The sequence below is a fragment of the Cyprinodon tularosa genome, unplaced genomic scaffold, assembly GCF_016077235.1.
Source record: "Cyprinodon tularosa strain WSP-4 unplaced genomic scaffold, ASM1607723v1 ctg256, whole genome shotgun sequence".
Classification (NCBI taxonomy): Eukaryota; Metazoa; Chordata; class Actinopteri; order Cyprinodontiformes; family Cyprinodontidae; genus Cyprinodon; species Cyprinodon tularosa.
In genome coordinates, this window is record NW_024038950.1 from 693,592 (window position 1) to 712,406 (window position 18,815).

The 18,815-nt window shown below is 41.0% G+C and overlaps 1 protein-coding gene across 4 annotated transcripts in view; it reads left to right on the top strand.

Annotated features, from left to right (window-relative positions):
* abr (ABR activator of RhoGEF and GTPase) overlaps window positions 1-18,815 on the top strand; it is a 173,743-nt gene that overhangs the window by 30,473 nt on the left and 124,455 nt on the right. The window contains exon 1 of one of the 4 annotated variants that reach the window (XM_038288437.1): window positions 3,640-3,958. The exons of 1 other annotated variant lie outside the window; for it this stretch is intronic. In XM_038288437.1, the coding sequence (XP_038144365.1) occupies window positions 3,898-3,958 (61 nt within the window). In that variant the 5' untranslated portion in view covers window positions 3,640-3,897. Of the gene's footprint in view, window positions 1-3,639; window positions 3,959-14,634; window positions 14,759-15,046; window positions 15,072-18,815 lie in introns of those variants that run through there. 2 more of the 4 variants (XM_038288439.1, XM_038288440.1) reach the window with 2 other exon arrangements.

Sequence of the window (18,815 nt, forward strand, 5' to 3'; positions counted from 1 at the left end):
AAAGTATGAACATGAAAAGTATGAGCATGTACAGCACTCAGTATTTAGTTGGGCCTCCTTTGGCCTGTATTACTGCAGCAATGCGGCGTGGCATGGAGTCGATCAGTCTGTGGCACTGCTCAGGTGTTATGATAGCCCAGGTTGCTCTAATAGTGGCTTTTAGCTCTTCTGAATTGTTGGGTCTGGTGTATTGCATCTTCTTCTTCACAATACCCCATAGATTTTCTATGGGGTTAAGGTCAGGAGAGTTTGCTGGCCAATTAAGAACAGGGATACCATGGTCCTTCAACCAGGTACTGGTAGCTTTGGCACTGTGTGCAGGTGCCAAGTCCTGTTGGAAAATGAAATCTGCATCTCCAAAAAGTTGGTCAGCTGCAGGAAGCATGAAGTGCTCTAAAACTTCCTGGTATGTGGCTGCGTTGACCCTGGACCTCAGAAAACACAATGGACCAACACCAGCAGATGACATGGCACCCCAAACCATCACTGACTGTGGAAACTTTACACTGGACTTCAAGCAACGTGGATGAAGTGCCTCTCTTCTTTTCCTCCAGACTCTGGGACCTTGATTTCCAAAGGAAATGCAAAATTTACTTTCATCAGAGAACATGACTTTGGACCACTCACCAGCAGTCCAGTCCTGTTTCTCTTTAGCCCAGGCAAGACGCTTCTGACGCTGTCTGTGGTTCAAGAGTGGCTTGACACAAGGAATGCGACAGCAGAAACCCATGTCTTTCATACGTCTGTGTGTGGTGGTTCTTGAAGCACTCACTCCAGCTGCAGTCCACTCTTTGTGAATCTCCCCCACATTTTTGAATGGGTTTTGTTTCACAATCCTCTCCAGGGTGCGGTTATCTCTCTTGCTTGTACACTTTTTTCGACCACATCTTTTCCTTCCCTTCGCCTCTCTATTAATGTGCTTGGACACTGAGCTCTGTGAACAGCCAGCCTCTTTAGCGATGACCTTTTGTGTCTTGCCCTCCTTGTGCAAGGTGTCGATGGTCGTCTTTTGGACAACTGTCAAGTCAGCAGTCTTCCCCATGATTGTGTAGCCTATAGAACTAGACTGAAAGACCATTTAAAGGCTTTTGCAGGTGGTTTGAGTTAATTAGCTGATTAGAGTGTGGCACCAGGGGCCATCAATTTTGAACCTTTTCACAATATTCTAATTTTCTGATATGATGAATTTGAGATTTTCATTTGTTGTCATTTGTAATCATCAAAATTAAACAAAATAAACATCTGAAATATATGAGTTTGTATGTAATGTATGAATATAATATACAAGTTTCACTTTTTAAATGGAATTACTGAAATCAATCAACTTTTTCATGATATTCTAATTTTATGACCAGCACCTGTGTATATATATATATATATATATATATATATATATATATATATATATATATTAGGGATGGAACGGTTTATGAAAACCGTCCGAACCGTTCGGTTCGACTGTCTTGGTGCGGTTCGGTGTGTTGCGTTCAGTTCATGCGCTGCTCCTTTTTCTCATAGGCGACGCATGTACACTCCAGAGCAGAAGGTGGCGCTACTGCGACCAAAGCCAACCACCAGCAGTAAACAAGAAGAAGAAGAAGCGGAGCAGCGTAGCCGGGTGTAGCAGAAAAAAAATCAGCTGTTGTGGAGAATTGTGTGGGTATGGCGAGTGGGAAAGAACAGGAGTTGGAAGACGCGCCAGCAGCACTTTATAGGTTTGCTGTATGGGACCACTTTGCATTTAGAGTGACCTACGATGACGGCGGAAAGAAAGTTGTGGATAAATGTGCAACAGTGTGTAAGCATTGTGCTACACGTTTTGTTTATGCTAACAGCAACACGACCAACATGTCAGGCTAACCCCGAAATCCCACATACTCCGTCAGCGCTCCGCTCCGCTCCGCCCCGCGCCGCTCCGCCCCGCGCCGCTGCGCTCCAGACCGCCTGCACAAAGCAAAGCCTACAGCCTCCGCTGTGGCTCCCGTCCGCTCCGCTCTGAGTTCCTTTGGGATCGTAGAGGCCATGCGCGAGATGATTAAATTCAAAGCAGCAAAACATGCGGAAATGATCCATGGTTTCCACGGATCATTAAAAATAATTACAATTCATACATTTTTTGGGATTTTTTCATTAATTTCATAAATTTTTATTTTTTCATTAATTTTTATAATTTTTTTTTTTTTTTTTTTTTTTTGGTGTAACAATAAACATATACCGAACCGAAAACCGTGACCACGAAACCATTAACCGAACCGTGGATTTTGTGAACCGTTCCACCCCTAATATATATATACCTTTGACTGAAATGTCTAGCACGGTCATTTTAAAATTTGTAAAAAAAGAAAATTCTTATCCTTATTATTGAGCCTCTTTCCTGTTTAGTTCTAATTCTAGATCTATATAATCTTTTATCTCTAAATTACTGTTTATTTGGTATGGATGTAGAGGGGGTATGCATGGTTCTGACTAGGGTTTTAAACAAACAATGCACTAAGGATTAAATGCTGATTTTTGGTTTATTAGATTAAAATGTGTTCAATTCGATTTTTTTTATAGAGTTTGCCTAAAATATTTTTTTCAGCATTTTATTGTTCATTCTTAAGTAGACCCTCGCTGGTAATTTGCCAGTGATAGCTTAATTTAATTTGCTTATAAGCTTCTTAAGTTCTCACCTAAACTTATTAAACTTATAAATAAGTTTAATAATGTGTAAGAAAACATTTTATGCATATAGATGATGTAATGTATATATTTTTTTATTCGTCAGGTTGTTAAAAAAATGTTTAGCCTTTCATTACCTGTGAAGATCCTCTTGATATAAAAGAACATGGCTCCTTATCAGTGAATTGATAGTTGATTCTTCTTCTTCAGTTTTGACTAGTGTTTGCATTTCCGTCATCATTATTGACGTCAGTAATGGTATTATTTATACATGAATGAAAGGAGTTGGGATAAATTAAGATCACACGATCATGGTTATAGAGCACTTATACTAAATGATAAACAATCAAATAAAAAACATTTTGTCCTTTTTTTTAATACATATTCACTGCTCTTAAATAAGATCTTGAATGACTTTTAATGGAAGCAGGATTATTTTCCAGTTATTTAAGAAAGGGAAAAAAATATAATCATAATCATAATGCTCAAACGTAAGGTTGGCCAATGATCTCTAATCTATGCACCTCTGCTCTGTAAGTATTTCGGTATGCTCTCTCTTGTCTTACAATTTATTACAAAAGATCAGACCTTTTTTTGTTGTTCTTTAATTTGGAAACAAAATATTTAGGACATCACAGCCGTCCTGATTTCGTGCATAAATAAGAAGGAAAATCGAATAGCTTTGATAGTTTTAAAAATTAGAGTAGCATCCAAGAGTTTGTCTAGTTATTTTGGACCAGCTGTTCAGATTCAGCAGCTGTTACTCGTGGAAAACAGAGATTCTGTTGGCTATTGCATGTAGTGACACAAACCTTTTGCTTTACAGCTGCTTCTTAATTCGTTCCTGTGCTTAAGAGAGGTAGAGAGCGTAGCTGATGAGGCATTTGCTAGAGAGAGAGAGAGAGATGGAGAGAGAGAGGAGGGGTGGGTGAGAGAGGGAGTGTTTCTCCCTTTCCCTAGCAACGGTTGGCGGTCTCCAACCTCTTGTTTTCTTTCGCGCTCACACGGACACATCTCCTACACTCCATCAGCTCGCTCGCCTTCAGCCTGTTGGACCCCTGAGGTGTCTCTTCACGTTAATTGTCTCCAAATGTTACTTTTGGCTTTTCTCTATACAACAAAGGCTTTTTATCAAGGATAAGAGAAAAAAAAGCAATCATTCGCAGAAAACACAGATTAAAGAGCGGCGGACATAAGAGGGAAGCAGAGTGAGTGACAGAAGGAGGGTAAAGGAGGATGGAGCCTCTGAGCGCTCACGGTCTGCCCCGGCTCTCCTGGATCGACACTCTCTACAGTAGTATGTATCTTTCCAGCCATCCATATCTCCACTTATCACTTGTACCTCAAGCCGTTTTATTTTGCACCCCCACCTTTCCTCTTGGTGACTCTTACACCCATGGTAACATGCACACTGTTAAATATCTTTTTATCTTTACCTTTACTCAAGTGTAGCTGTGAGTAACTTCAGCCTCTTCTTTATCATGTGCGTCAGATAGAGGGAACAAGCCAAACTGATTCATATAGGGGGGGGACCCTTTTATCTATGGTATGGGTCTAACAACCAGGAGCTAGAACTTTCTGTTCCAAGCCATGCAGAAGAGCAGCTCTCTGATGTTGAATTTTAATCAATCCTTTACTCTATACCTCATGCTGTGTTGTAGGCTGAGCAGTGGGTCAATAAGTGGTCAGCTGGTAGTCCTGTTTAAATCAAATATTTCAACATTCCCTTTGGAAATGCTCTTCTAATACACCCCTGACCTTTTGGTTCTTTTCAGCTTTTTTATTATAAAAGCTTTACAGTAACAATGATATGGATGAGTACTTGTTCTAGGGCGCGCTGGTGCTGTTCTCTGAATTTAACCCACATCTGATCAGCTGCAGCTGCAGTTCTGGGAGTGTTGTTGAGCTGCTTTGTGTGTTCCCTGTGAGTCTGGGGCACATGGCACAGCCTCCTGAGATTTCCTCCACTGTGTCACTGCTGTTACCATGTTGTAATCTCCTGAGAGAAAGTAAACAGGAGAGGAAGAACCACATCAACTCATTTTAACTCTGGAAAAATGTGCTCCTCTCTTACCCCTCCCTTAGTCTCATAGACTGTGTGAAATCTGATAATTTTCTGCTTAGTCTTGTGACATTTTTCCTCAGATTTACACTTTTTTCTTTCTTTTTGCATTTTGCTTCTGGGGAAATTTGAATAAAAGATTCTTTGGTAATATTTTTTTGTAAGGGAAATTATTTTAGAGATGAGAGCCAAAGCTGCCTCTCTCAGAAGCAAGGAAACTACAAAACTGATTATTGGACAGAGATCTGCACATTTAAAAAAACAAAATAAAATACATTTTTGTGCCTTTAAAACCATTTTTGTACATTTAAAATTAACCTACACTGTATCCCTAGATGAAATTTCATTTACAGTGTGGCTATTTCAAATATATCTGCTACCCAGGTGAATATTAAAGACTGGTTTACACATCAGGAGCACCAAAGCATGGCATGTTAACAAACAGGCATCATTTATCTGCGTTACCACACATCGGCCATAATACCGCTCCCTGGGCATTAATCCTTCTGAAATGTCTGACAGTTATTCAAGGTTTCTTTTGATGTTGTTTTTTAAGCCTAAAGTAACTCTGGTGTGTTTTCTGGGGCGTTTTTTGTGATCATATAAGAGCTTTAATGAGCCCTTTTAAATGGTAGAAGGATACCATGTTGTTGAACAGCTCCTCAGGTCAACGGATTTAAATTCTTTTTTTAAAAACAGCAATTATATAACCTACATTTGTTCAGTCTTTAGGGCTGTTTCTCTTTCTCTCTAGATTTAATTAATAAGTAGACTAAGTGGACTGTCAACATGCTGCCCTAGAAATGCAGATTCTAAAAGAAAAAGGATGTATTCACACCTGCCATGTAGGGCTGGGCGATTTTTGCCACAAACCAAAACGACTCTAAATCTGTGGTTGCAATATTTTTCCTCACACATGCCACAAACAACAAATATGCCCTATAGTTGTAGTTATACATGTTTGGATACGAGGTGTAATTGAAACAGCTTGAGCTTTTCTTTGCTTTTCTCTATTGATGTGATTTTTTTTTTCTTTTTCTAGAGTATGGCTTGTTGACATTGTTCGTTGTTAAACGCAATGTTCCAGCCTATAAAAAAAAAAAGGCTTTTATTGCTACTTTAATCATTGGTAATATTGTGATTGTTTAAGGTAATAGTAATCCCTGGGACTGCACACATTTATCTTTTTTTTATATATATATAAATTATTCCCAGTTGAGAGAAGAAGCTTCTCTCTGCCTCCAGGGTTTCATTGTTTTCATGGCCTTTGATCTTTAAATGTTAGAGGGAGCCCATTTTGGAGTCTTTTAACCAAAGTTTTGGTACTTTGCGAATTAGTACATTCTTCTTGCTTACATTCATTGAGCTGCATGTTAGCTGTGCCTCACTTTTCCTTCTGGGTGGCAACAAACCCACTTAAAGAGTATTATTGCCACCTAAAGGGCTTGAATGAGAATTAATGTCTTTTTAAATTCAACGTGACCAAAAAGTGCTTCAACTTTTTAGAATACTAGATATTGTAAATGCAATTAGTTGTCCAAACCTGCTGCCAGGTTTGGTGCAGTTTATTTGGACCAAAGTCTGTTTGCAACTTTATCCGGCCCTGTTGAGCTGATAGGAACACACTAGAGCATATTCAGCTCTGAACCAACCACCCAGACCAGGACCATCTACTTCCAAACAGACTCTGGTGCTATTTACTCCTGGTCTGACTACAAAACATCTCTGATCCGATCCAACTGCTGGAAAATGTTTGGAGTATGCTTTTTATAATGCAGGTCGATGCAGTTCATGATGCTGTTGCCTCGATTTAGAGAAACAAGCACCCTTATGTTTCCATTGGCTCCAGTTGTCCCTCATGACTGGAAATGCTCTGCCAAGCTGTATATTTTTAGATGCTCATTGCATACATTACTGCTAGTTTTATGAATCGGGTCGATGTTTCTCTGTGATGAGTTTCCATCATATTCTGTGCATCCTGGCATTCCTGTGAAGCTGAATATTTTTTAATTTTTGAAATCAGAGGCTCAGTGTACATTCTAGCAGACCTGATTATTAGCATCACAGTAGATTGGATCCAGGCTGTCCTTTTGTGAGACAAAGGCCACACACCTTTATGCTCCTGAGAGCTCATCACCTTTTAATTTCTCATTGTTTGTTTCCTAAACCCCTCCTCTCCTCAAGGGATTAACACCGCACCGCCACATTTCATATTTCCTGCATATGTATTTAGATTGGCTCCTTCAAGGCTTCCAGTTTATCAGTAACACCCCCAAACGTGTGAGCTGACTCATGCTTGAGCGGAGGTTGACCCGTCCCTCTCCTTTTAAACCAGTATGCATCTCAACTAAAGCTTCCTCTGTGTTCTAGTGAATTACTAACACAAGGGTGTAATTGCATCTCTTCTTTTCACTAACTGCCAACGTGTTAATGGCAGTGTGTGCGTTAAGCAGTGACCGCACATCCTGAACCGCAGCAGCCAAGTGGGAGTGAATGCTCCGAGGCAGAGTGAGTCTGCTTCTCCCTTAGAGACTGAAGTCTTTCTGTTTAACCCCACAGCTGCTCTAGATGGAGTGTTTTATATCTACTTTGTGTTTTTATAGTCTGCTGTTTGTTTTGCAAATTGTAATACAGTACATTTTTTACTACACCAGTTTGTAGAACCATAAAATAAATGAAATAAGTCGAGGCCTTTTATCTGTCTTCTGCATGATTTTGTCCCAGTCAGCATCTACAGTAAAGTAGTTGAGTCTCAGAGAGCAATTAGTGCATCTCAATTTCTTTTCTTTGCCAAAATCTAATTTTCTTGCTAACATCTTTTTTTATCTGCTCTCTTGTTTCAATTTAAGAGGATGATCATTGTCTCCAGTGGTTTTCTCACGCAGACCCATAAACCCAATCAGTTCTGTTCTAATCTGCTGCAGAGTGAGGAGTTTTTTTTTTTTTTTCCTCTAGTGGGATGGTTTGGTGCCTTAAGCTGCCATCTCAGTTTTCTGTCTTGAAATCTGTCTTTATCAGATGGTATAATATCATGTAACATTCATCATCCTAGCAGCTTTATTGCTTTGTTGCAGCAGTGGTTTCTAATTATTTTCTATCTGAGCGTTGCTTCACTGGTTGATGTTTTTTTTTTTTTTTTTTTTTTTACTGTGTCGCCTTTACACAAACCCTATTAATGAAGATTAATGTGTATCTTATAAACAGGATCTTTAAAGCGTAGTAAATGAACACATAACATCTAATTACCATCTAATTAATCTTTAGTTTATATAGTATTTTTTTAATACCTACTTTGAAAGTCAGGATGTTTCTGATGTCAAAGTTTCTGCAGGACAGTTAAACATAACTTCATCCTTACAGTTGCAGTTTCCATTAAACTCACATCTTGCTCTGGTTGATGATGATAAAAAAAAAACAGAAGTGTTTTGCCCATTTAATTAGCCTTCTACTATATGTGCCGTGGTGTTTAATTGCTAGTGTTTTAGCTGCTCTCTGTGCAGCTCTGCCTGAAAGGAGTGCACCTCAAAGATGGACATAGACATAGCAGCAGCCATTACATTCTCTCTGCCATGGAAAAGGTGGCTGAAACAAAACCAGTTAGCTTTTTAGCAAAAGTTAAACTGTTTTTATTTCTGAAAATGACTTCTTCTTTTTATTTATTTAAAATGGGATCAACCACAATTACTGGTGTTTTATATAGCACCTTAGGCTACGTTTACTCGGCAGGCCGTAATGCTCAATTACAATTTTCTTTTTTTCTTTTTTTTGCGTTACCTTTCACATTTCTATATATAGGCGACTATGTGATCTCCTGTGTGAACTGCATTCACACAATGCAAGTTTCCCGCATGTGCAGTAGAGGACGCAATGACGTCACCAACATGCTCTGTGTTTAAACATGGATGGTATTGCTGGAGCGCATCTAGCTACCTTTTAAAAGTATATATCATTTATGCTGATGTCAATTTGGGGCGATATCGACATCTTTAAACACTTAAAGCTGTATTATTGGTATTGAAACAGAAATAAAGAATTGCACTTCAAAGTAATTTAAACTTCATCTCAATCACTTTAAATCACAAATTTTCATCCTAAACTACAACAAGGAATAAATTAGCTTTAAATGCATGTGTGTTTCCAAGCAGAGCATTGTCCCTCTTTGTCCTTCCGTGAGTTTGAGAGCTGCTGCCACCTCCACAGCCTCTGTGATGGTCTCAGTCTTCTGGTTCCCAACTGTAACAGCCACAGAATTAGCCTCGTCTCTGTCTTGCTCCAGTGGCATGTGCAGCTACATCAGAGGGCAAAGCTGGATTATGTAATAACTAGGATATGGACATTTTGGCATGTAGGGGCTGATGTGGCACGTGGACATGCAGGGACATAACGCGTGCACATATGTCATTGGATTTCCCATAATCCGATTCACAGTGAGGGATGCTTGAGTTTCTATGTGTGTGTGGGAATGCATAAAAAAAAAATCCTGTCATGAAAGTGTGTTGGAGAGCTCAACCAACCAAACCATGGGAATCGGGATTAGAGGGGGTTTGTCAGTGATGAAAGAATGGAGCATGAGTCCTCACTTTTATTGATTGAAGCATTCTTATAATAAATTTGTGATAACATGGGGGCGACAGTGGTATTGGATCTAGGGGTTTGCCCTTCAATCGGAGGGTTGTCAGTTCAAGCTCCGTCTTTCAGAGTCATGCTTGGGCAAGACACTTCATCTGTATTGCCTACTGATGGCCGTCAGAGGCCCCGGTGGCACCAGTGTACGGCACCCTCGCTTCTGTCAGTGAGCCCCAGGGCAGCTGTGGCTATAATGTAGTTTGCCATTATCAGTGTGTGAGTGAATGGGTGAATGACTAAATGTAGTGCAGAGCACTTTAGTCAAGTCTCCTGACTTCAAAAAGCGCAATGTAAGTACAGGCCATTTACCATCTACCATGTTATCAATCCATTTTGCATAACAAAACAATATCTAAGCAAATGATAATGATGAACATAAAATTGGACATCACAAGTATAGTTTTTGGTTGTAAGGTCAGTTTTGCAGAATAATAAAATCGAATGATGATGTGTCTCAAGCAGGCTTCTCTTTGTTTTATTATAATAATTAGGCAAAAGAGCTCTACTGGCCAGCCATTTGTTATTTTAAGAGATAAAAGTATTGTAATCATGTTATAAGCAACTTTTTCTCAGAATAGTAAAGACAAATAATCACAGATGCTGGTCGTGTACTTATTTTTCCAAACCTTGTGTCTTTCGCAAAGTAGCTCCGTTTTAACGCTTCAAGAAAAACACCTTAACAATAGCTACGTTTACATGGACACAACTAATCGGATTGAAGGCCTGATCAGATCAAAAATGTTTCATGTAAACATGTCAGACTGAAGATTCTAATCCGATTCGGTGCGATCGGATCTAAATTTAATTCCGAAAGAGAGAGGTGGTTTTTGCCGATCGCCATTCCGATTGGCGTCCATGTAAACACCCATTCGGATCTTAAGAGTAAAATAATCTTCACTGCGCATGTGTGCGACGTCAGCGTGACGTTTTTCCGCCTTGTCAACAACAGGAAACCACCGGTCGCTCTCGCTCTCGCTGTGAACAACATGGCGGGAGGAGTCTAGGAATGCCGACTTATACACTCAAGTTCATTTAAAGCTGCAGGAAGCAGGAATTTATCCTCCTCCTCTTCCTCTTTTCTCTCTCCACAGCCCACTCGCTCTCCCACGCCGGTTCAATCGCTCATTCTCTACATTTTCTCTCGGACATTTCGCTGCCAAGCGCTTTTTTCCTCCTCTCTCCGTTTTTCTTTCCGCTCGCTCTGAGCGCATCGTTTGTCAGGCCTCCCAAAAACCAGACGCAGACAGAACTGCCAAGTTTGGCAGGAAGTTCTGCGCATGCTTAAAAGATTTAATCTGATCCAACGCTTGGTACATGTATACACACGTCATGATCGGATCATTTCATTTAGTGTCCATGTAAACGGAGATTTTGAATTTCCGATCAACCAAGGTTTGGATCGGATCGGGGAAATTTTGCGCATGTAAACGTAGCTAGTGTTGTAATTGGCATCAGGCAACTTGCATCACTAGAAGTGCACCTTTAGCACCGCTTTACTAATGAACGGGCCTCTGCATAGGTATAACATGTGAATTTGCGTTCACAGCAAAGGCCTACAGGACTCTACCTTTCAGCTTGAAGTGTTTTGAGAAAGAAACTGTAAATTCCTAAAACCTAGATTATTCCAGGATTCTCAATGACTCGGCCTCGCTTCAAATCTGACCTTGACATTTCTTGCAAGTGTTGGGCTTACTTTAGGTTTTGAACTGATCGAGAACAAAGTCCAACAGTCACTGGCAGGCTCTCCTCACCATTCGCTGCCGTCAGCCGTCAATGACATTGTTATATTACTCTTGTCTATGTCCCTCTGCTAAGCTCATCTTATCGGGAGCCAAAGATCCTAAAAACTATTGTAAAATGATTGGAGTCCTCCTGCCTATCACCAGGTTATGGTGGCTCTGCTGTGAATTATTAGTAGTTTGAAAAGGATGGCTCCTTGGGAGGTATTATTCAAGAGTCCCTGAAAGGACAGTATATACAATCTGGAATGCCCAGGGTGAGCTGAAGTCAGATTGTAGAAAGAACATCTGGGCTTTTCCTCCTGAATATTTTCCCTTCACTATCTGATCTCTGAAAGGTTAGGGGACAATGGAGAGATGGATGGGATTCCCAGGCTGCCATATTCTTTGTCTGAGTTCCCTTCGGAGCACATTTACTGTAACTGATGGTGTTCACTGCTGGCCAGGAGCTCCTGGCTGACTCTGACCCAGTCCCAGTTCTGTCTGAAGTGTGAAATGTTAGCAATTATTTGGCTGTCACATGGCTAGTCTCAGCAAACCGACTCTCAGCTATTCTGGATGGCTTCCCAACAGACTGTCTGAAGGGACTTTTAATAAAACCAGTGAATTGCAATTTAAAGATCCGACTTGTCTTCTCTAAAGCTAACTGCTCAGAGTGAACATCCATTACTTCTGCGCTCAGTGCCAGGGGACATAAATCCAAACCGGTGTCATTTGAGAGTGCTTTCTAAGCTCTTCAGTGTTTACTGCCATTTGCCTACAGGTGAGGAAAAAAACAAACCTCTGATCAAACTGCTTTTAGTCCTCAGACTACTGTTTGCACGGCTTGCAGAGTAAAGGTTGCAAATTTTCCACTCACTGTTTAATCTCCACCATTGTTCTGATCAACAGATGAATCTGTTCCTGCTTCTCTCTGAGCTGTAGCTATAGAAACAACAATTCAGAGGTCTTGTCACACACACGAGGAGGAAAGTATCTGAGTCAGCCTGAAGTGCTGTTGTTATGTAATACCATCATCCCACTGCTAAGCTTCTCTGCTTTTTGTTCAAGTATTGTCTTCGCTTTGAAACTGTTACTGTAAGGGGTTCTGTCTTACGTAAGAAGGTCATCTCTCCAAAAACACTCCACCAATAATCCCATGATGCACCTGAACCAAATGCTTTCTAGTTTAATTTAGTAAAACAAAGATACTGGAAACGATGACTAGAATCATTGGCTGACGATGCTTTCATCAAACAACTGAACTTGTCGCTTCTTAAACACCGGGTTCAACTTTTATAACACTACATTTTTTTTATGCATTACTTTACTGTATTGCACACAGAGGGAACAAATACAAGCTCTTTTGGTTGCAACAATATTAAAAAAATGATGGTGAAAGAAGTGAAATGGAGTTCTAGCCATCAGTTACAGCTCCGACCTGACTTCTTAGTTGCTTCCATCGCTGCAGGGGTTCTGGTGTACCATGGCAGCCGGAGTTCATTCAGTGACAAGCTTTTCCATTATAAATGAAGCTTTTGACACTGATGATGTTTTCTAGCAGCAATCAAGCTGGAGCTAGACAGCTGACCCCTTAGCAGGAGTTAGCATGTTGTAGGTCTTCTAAAGGTTAGTGATATTAACTGTGTTTGTTATTTATACTCTGAAGGGTAAACTGCTCTTTACAGGAAGGGTCAGAGCAGACACTCGCTGTAGAGGGTAAGATCTTTTGGAGTGCAGGCAGTCCTCCTCAGGATGGTCTTTGATACTTTGGAGGCATCTGTGATTTTCTGTGATATACAGCTGGAAGCAGAAAGGGTTGGATAAGCCTGCTAGGAAGGCCAGCTCAGTTCTAGGATTCCCCTGCAGATAATGGAAGACTGAAGGACTGGATGGATGTATTCATACTTTATATTTTTCCTTTTAGAGATTTTACATGCATCATATTCTCTTTTTCTCTTTTACAAATCACATTCTTCTCAAATTGCGTTTTCCTGTTCACAATCTCTTCACTTCTAGGCCGGGCTTTCCTCTGCAGTAGCAAAGATTAATTTCTATTGGTCAGCATGGACGTAGGCAACAACATTTTTAACATTTGCTTTAGAGCGGTAGTTTGCATTGGCCTTAAAGGATGACTAAAACACAGTGTAAAAAGAATAAAATTTTTAAAACTTGAAGATCGTTGATGAGAACAACCCGTTGTTTTTTAAACCATGTCTGTGCCTACTGGCCAACACTCTGACCAATGAGCGCAACTGACTGTGACGTAGTAAGCGCGACAGAAAGCTGGTGGGGGAGTGTAAACAAACAGCCTATTGGTAAAATGGCGAATACGTCCTTCTTAAAAATGAATGAGCATACATCCTGCTCACGTTTCAACAAAAAACCCCAAGTCTAATCCTTCCAAAACTGATTCCAAAGCTGAGTCAAAAATCGCCATCAGAGCCAGCGGTCCTGCACACACGGCTATGCCGACAGAGGGCTGCTGCAGACGGGCTGCGGTTACCTCTGGCTGCTGTTAGCATTGGAGGTCCACTGCTTGCTGCGGTCCTCTCAAATTCAGAAATTGTTTTTTAAATTACTTATTATATCGGTAAATGGACCATATAGTGACGCTCTAAAGAATAATATTCAAATGATCTTAAAACTTACTTTTATTGAACAATAGCAACAGAAAATAGAACTTTTAACTTTCAATGGAGCGCTCCATTGAAAGCTGTTGCTGTCGCAGTGCATGCTACTGTTGTGCTTTCCCCAGTGTCGTGCAGCTTTGGGGTCACGCCCTCAAAACCCCGCCCGCTTTGCATCCAGAAATGCAAAACCCATCTCTGCGTTGTGATTGGCCCGCCAGTTCTAAGGCCTGGGGCATTGATCGAGGCTAGACCAAACTCTCAGGCAAAAAATATTTTGGCCGCTGGCGAGTGGTAGTTTACTAAGCTAATATATATATATATATATATATATATATATATATATATATATATATATATATATATATATATATATTTTTTTATTTATTTTTTTTTTTTTTTTGGCATTTCTCTTTTTTTCCCTTGTACGGAACATGTTCTTTGCTTGCAGCAGTAAGGACACCTGCTTTTTTGATTTGCATCTAAGGTTGTTCTTTATAATCACATAGCTTACACAGATAGATGTAATTTGCCTAAATAAATGCCCTTTCATTCAAATTATAAGTTGTTTGATAGTTATTAACTCCTAAAAGAAAGCACTAGTTTAAGGATTATGTGTTACCATCATTGTTTTGGTTATGCTCTTTGTTGTGCTTGATGTTAGAGGGTGTGTCATGTGTCTCAGTGTGTTTGTCTTCCAAGTCTGTGGGGACCTTCACCCTGGGGGTTGAAAGCCTTGTGTGTGGGTTAGTACATGTGTATGTGCTCCATAGCATGGACAGGAGTCATGCTGTAGGGCTGTGGTAACCACCATTCTCTTCCTCCTCTGCCATCCGTGCCCCATCCGTCTCGCCCAATCGGCATAGTTCTACTGCTCCTCCTCAGCCAATGGTGAGGCTGGCATGTTTACATGCTCCCGGAAGGCAGGGGCCATCATTAAGCATTCAGGTTAGTGTAGCGGAAGAGAGGAGTGGGGGGAGACAGGAAGGGAAGATGAGACCATTATGAGTTGGAGCTGATGGATGCTCTGCAGCAACAACCAGTCAACCAGCCTGATGCAGGTGAGGCGACCTATTTACTGAATCTTCAGGAATTTGATTACGTTCTGCATTCAGAGATGTATCCACTATCAGTTTGTGGCTCTAAATTTAAGAATCCCTTAGCTCGTTGATATTTTGCTCTTCTCTCTGTGTCCTTGTTTACATATGCTTTTGTCTGGGTCATTAAAAATTAATTGACCCACTAAGCTGTTGCCTTCTGGTCTCAGTATGTTCTCTATATGCTTATGTTGAAGGATGTGGTTCATCTGGCATTAAAGGGATCCATAGAGAGGAAATATGGAAAGAGGCCAAAAGCAAGCAATGATGCTGGCAGGTAGAGCAGTTTATTACTTCATGATAAGAGATAATTGAGTGATGATTACAATAAGGGGAGAATGGGTATTTCCTTTGTGCGTTTAGATGTAGGTTGCCTTCATTTGTCTCCTCTCTGCTCCCTGCTCTGCTCTCACTCCTACACCGACAGCTGTCCCTGGATGTCTGAGTGCATCATGTAGATCAGGTCACATGACACAGACAGGCAGGAAGCTGGAGCAGCCGATACAGACCAGCTTTCACTTTGATCATCATGACAACGAATGCAAAATTCTTAGATTGTCAAGCTCAACACATGAGATGAACAAGGTGACATTAATGGACTACTAGACAGTTTTATGAGGTCCTGAGCCTGGGAAAAGGCTGTGATGGGGAAACATCTCACAGTTACATGTCACAAAGTCGCAGAATGGACACAAAGTGAGTTCAGGTTTCTAAACTGGACTCTTATATCAATCTGTAAGAACTTGCTTTGATTTTGATCCTGAGTATTATAAATGTTAGATTCAACTCGAGTGAACCATGTCAGTGATTTGTTGCTGAACACATTGACTGTTCATGGCATACTTTTAAGGTTCCTGCACTGTTAATTTATGCCACCATTAGCTTTAGCACTGTTTAACATTTAGGACAATTTATGGTAAATGGTAAATGGCATGTACTTATATAGCGCCTTTATTCAAGTCAGGAGACTTGACCAAAGCGCTTTACACTACATTCATTCACCCTCTGACCACCATCAGTAGACAATGCAGGTGAAGTGTCTTGCCCAAGGACACAACGACATTGAAAGTCAGAGCCGGGGCTTGAACCGTCAATCCTTCGATTTCAGGGCAAACTCCCACATCCAACGCTACTGTCGCCCCACATTTATACCTATCAATGGTTTTTAACCTGCTTCAAAAGCACTGCCCATCCCTTTACTGCCAACAAAGCAGAACTTATAAAACACTAAAATATTACCCCCATACAGGGAAAAAAACTGAAAAGCTAAGAAAATATATATTTAGGACATAAAATAAAAGTAAATAAATGATAGATGCATCATAACTTGTGTAAAATCTTAATATCATCCTGTGGTATCTATAGAGATGGTTACAAATACTGATTTTATCTGTTAGATTATCCATCAGGTCAACTACAGGTAAATCAAGTACTACTCACACTTTGTTAGTAAATAAACAGGTAATGCCTTAGACCCTAATAACTCTCCATGTGGCTCTGCTCCACTCAGGTACAAACCCAGCTGTAAATATGCAGTCTTTATAATCAATGGTTGCCTATCCCCCGGAACTCAATCAGATTTTTACTGAATCCATTATGGAATCTGCTCTGATCACCTCGCACCAACAAGATGGTGAAGAAGCACAACATTCGCATTTTCCAAGTAATTCTCTATAGACAGACTTGACGTTTTTCGATGGCCTCCCCATATTAATAAATATACATGCATATCTGCACATCTATGCCGTTTAAGCGTTTAAGGCACAATCAACAAAAGGCTTTTTTTGCTTGGTGCAAAATATTTAATTAAATCTTCTAAGGTTTGTTAATCCTGAATACAGAATAAATTTTACTGTAACTAATTTTAAAGGGGGTTCTTCAAAGAGTGTTTGTAGCTGCTGACTCCTGTAGTGGTCTGTCTCACAGCAGGTCTGGAGAGGGCTCTGACTGAAGACATTTCTTTATCCAGTTGTTTCAGTCCTCCCAGAAGTTGAAATCTAAAGGGCTGGTTATCCTCCTGAAGCAGTGTGTCACAGTGAGTTTGTTGCAGATACTTTTGATTTATGCTTAATATTGAAGCGTGGTCTGCGCTCTGTTATTCCACGCCACAACGCAAGAGCAACAATCACGAACTAGCTGTGGGTCTAGATATGGCCGAGGCGGTGAGGAAGTAGAAAAATGCAAGGGGCAAGTTTCTGCGACAACGGAGGGACATGAGGGCGAAAAAGAGCGGGGATCCAGGTGGAAAAAGGGTCCCAGCGTTCTTGCACACATCGCTCTTTGAGCTGGTCCATCTTTACAAGTCGTTTTCCACAAAGGAGTCATACGAACAAAACAAGCCGGTAAGGTACCAAACAGGAAATACAGATAGTATAGAGCAGATGCTTCCTATCTGTCTGCATTCACCTGCAATTTTGGAGAGGTGCAGCAGAGTGTCTGCGGAAGGGGCGGGGGAAGGTTTGCGTTCACTGCGACACACAAGCAGACGACCTGGTTTCTGAGTATAAATCAGCCTGCAGTAGTCAGGATATTTTCCTACTGTTAGACAGTGCAGATCGATCTTATATGCATTTACTTCTGTTTGTGTGCAAACAAGAAAAGAAAGAATTAGATGCGCGTGCAGTAGCTAATTTGAATGTTTTCAGTGTTACTGGCAAAGTGCAGACTCTATTCATAAAGTTATGGGTTTCCCCTGCTGAGGAGGGATAGATTGATCCTGTTTGTTGACTAATTTGGTAAATTGCTAGTGAACTGACATTCTCTCCTTTCCTTTGAGAAGTGGGGAGGTTTGCATGATGTGTATATATATATATATATATATATATATATATATATATATATATATATATATGGCCTGGGAGAGGCCTGGGAGTTTGAGGGTTCTGCACAGTATCTTAGCTGTTCCTAGGACTGCGCTCTTCAGAGGTCTCTGTCCAGAAGAGCGCAGTCCTAGGAACAGCTAAGATACTGCGCAGAACCCTCAAACTCCCAGGCCTCTGGTAGAGGACCCGAGCTTGAGGATGACACATACCACCCCACGAGGGGTGAGAAAACAGTTTTTTTTTTTTATATATATATATATATATATATATATATATATATATATATATATACACTATATTGCCAAAAGTATTTGCTCACCTGCCTTGACTCACATATGAGCTTAAGTGACATCCCGTTCCTAATCCATAGGGTTCAATATGACGTCGGTCCACCCTTTGCAGCTAGAACAGCTTCAACTCTTCTGGGAAGGCTGTCCACAAGGTTTAGGAGTGTGTTTATGGGAATTTTTGACCATTCTTCCAGAAGCGCATTTGTGAGGTCGCACACTGATGTTGGACGAGAAGGCCTGGCTCTCAGTCTCCGCTCTAATTCATCCCAAAGGTGTTCTATCGGGTTGAGGTCAGGACTCTGTGCAGGCCAGTCAAGTTCATCCACACCAGACTCTGTCATCCATGTCTTTATGGACCTTGCTTTGTGCACTGGTGCACAGTCATGTTGGAAGAGGAAGGGGCCAGCTCCAAACTGTTCCCACAAAGTTGGGAGCATGGAATTGTCCAAAATGTCTTGGTATGCTGAAGCATTCAGAGTTCCTTTCACTGGAACTAAGGGGCCAAGCCCAGCTCCTGAAAAACAACCCCACACCATAATCCCCCCTCCACCAAACTTTACACTTGGCACAATGCAGTCAGACAAGTACCGTTCTCCTGGCAACCGCCAAACCCAGACCCGTCCATCAGATTGCCAGATGGAGAAGCGCGATTCGTCACTCCAGAGAACGCGTCTCCACTGCTCTAGAGTCCAGTGGCGGCGTGCTTTACACCACCGCATCCGACGCTTTGCATTGCACTTGGTGATGTATGGCTTGGATGCAGCTGCTCGACCATGGAAACCCATTCCATGAAGCTCTCTGCGCACTGTTCTTGAGCTAATCTGAAGGCCACATGAAGTTTGGAGGTCTGTAGTGATTGACTCTGCAGAAAGTTGGCGACCTCTTCGCACTATGCGCGTCAGCATCCGC